Source organism: Microtus ochrogaster, chromosome 19 (genome assembly GCF_000317375.1).
Source record: "Microtus ochrogaster isolate Prairie Vole_2 chromosome 19, MicOch1.0, whole genome shotgun sequence".
Lineage (NCBI taxonomy): Eukaryota > Metazoa > Chordata > Mammalia > Rodentia > Cricetidae > Microtus > Microtus ochrogaster.
This window is the reverse complement of record NC_022021.1, coordinates 28,821,590-28,823,691: the sequence shown is the minus strand read 5'-3', so window position 1 is coordinate 28,823,691 and position 2,102 is coordinate 28,821,590. Positions and strand designations below refer to the sequence as shown.

General features: G+C 32.6%; 1 protein-coding gene across 1 annotated transcript in view; it reads left to right on the top strand.

Moving 5' to 3' along the window:
- Nipbl (NIPBL, cohesin loading factor) overlaps positions 1–2,102 on the top strand; it is a 161,413-nt gene that overhangs the window by 115,646 nt on the left and 43,665 nt on the right. Inside the window, exons 20-21 of the mRNA XM_005356741.3 lie at positions 101–201; positions 1,907–2,045. Of these exons, the coding sequence (XP_005356798.1) occupies positions 101–201; positions 1,907–2,045 (240 nt within the window). The remainder of the gene's footprint in view (positions 1–100; positions 202–1,906; positions 2,046–2,102) is intronic.

Below are 2,102 nucleotides of genomic sequence, written 5' to 3'. Positions count from 1 at the left end.
AAAAAAAAAAAAAAAAAAAAAAATATTGTCCTAATTTCATACTATTTTTATTTTTTCTGCCTTAATAAGTTTAATTTATAATTTTATAATTACTAAACAGGTATTCTCAAGATATGAAAAGCATAGGCAGTTAATATTGGAAGAAATTTTTACTTCACTTGCAAGATTACCAACTAGCAAGAGAAGTTTAAGGAATTTCAGGTAACTATAGTAGAATTTAACTACAATGGAGAATTTTGATATGTTCTAACTGTTACATATTTATTCCTTACCACTTCTGTCTGGTTTATTTTTTAATAGTTATAGGGAAAAAGTACTTCAATCAGAACTACATAGATAGCTTAGATTTATGAAAAAATACAGCATAATTTGGGAGACTTAAAGAAATTCATTGATCTGAAATAAAAAGATCTGTGGCAGTTCAAACACTGTTAACATTTGGACCAGTTAATGTCTTCACGCCCAGGCTTTTCTGTGCTTTCCATAATGCTTAGGCTCATATCTAACCCCATAGAAACCTCCCCTTTCAGTTGTGACAGTCAAAACTGTTTCTAAGCACTAGAGGTCAAAATGTGCTACATGAAAAGCATGAGAAATGTGGTTCAAAAGACTTCAGACAGTTTTAAAAGATTTTAGGAACTATGATAATAAAGTTAGGCTTAATCTTTTAGACAGTATTTAACTATTCAATAATTTTAGGAAGCTAAAAGATGGCTTTAAGAGCAATATAGAAGGGCTGGAGTGATGGCTCAGCATTGGCTACTCTTCCAGGAAGGATTGCACGTTTGATTCCCAGCACCCACATGACAGTTTACAACTGTCTGTAACTCTGGCCCTAGAGGATACACCAGCCATGCACATGGTACACACATATACATGCACATAGAACACCCCTAAATATAAAAAGAAAGCCTCTGTGAACATCAGATATGTACGTAATACACAGATGTACATTCAGGCAAAACGCCAGTACCAGTACACATAAAAATAATTATTTTAAATTGAGAGTTGCACAGAACAGACTGATTAAATGCTGTTTATTCACTACAGACATTTATAAACTCACTGCTGTAATCAACTTTATTGCCTCTTATCATCGGTTATCATCAGTTATATAATTCCTAGTGATTAGTGCATTGACCCTGGTATATAGGGTTATTTTGGGGTTGATCCTGTAAAATAATTATTTTTGTTTTTATGTAGTTTGAACTAAGTGTGCATTGATAAACATCTGTTCAACTGAAGAAAACTAATCAACATACAGATGAATTATTGCACTTCTACAATATTTGTAGAAGCAAACACTTGGAAATTGATCTTATATAATCAGTGTTTCAGTCCTCATACTCTAGCACAGATAATTAACTAGATGCCTCAGTAGGTAAAGACTTTTGCAACCAAACGTGATGGCCTGAGTTCAAACCCTGGAACCTCACGTGTCGGAAGGAGAGAACGGATTCCCTGAGAGTTGTCCTCTGAATGCCAGGTCTATGATAGCAGGCGCACACATTACTTTAAAGTGAGACACTATTATTTCACACACACATATACAGGTCCATGTAGGTGATTTTAATACCATTAACTATCCTACTCAGCAGGTGTAGACCAGAATACATTGGCATTTAGAAACCTCAGACTTTTATTGTTCTAACTTCTTCAGTAATTATTCATTTTAAGTTTTTATCTGTGATACATAAAAATAGAAAATTTTATATTAAATACTGTTTTTCCTCATGAATAGGCATTATTTGGTGTTTTTTTTTCAAACTATTTCAAAAATATACTCAATAACTCATAAAGCAGTAATGCATGATAAAAAAGCATATTGAAACTTTCAAGTCGTAATGAAACATGTAAAATGTGACTATTTTTAACTCTGATTTAAATTGTTCCTTCTTCGTTAAAGGTTAAATAGTAGTGATGTGGATGGAGAACCTATGTATATTCAGATGGTTACAGCACTAGTTTTACAACTTATTCAGTGTGTAGTTCACTTACCATCATCAGAGAAGGACCCTAATTCAGAAGAAGACTCAAACAAAAAAGTAAGGAAATATTTATTTTATAACTTTGTATGTACATTAAGGATTGGAAACACCTAT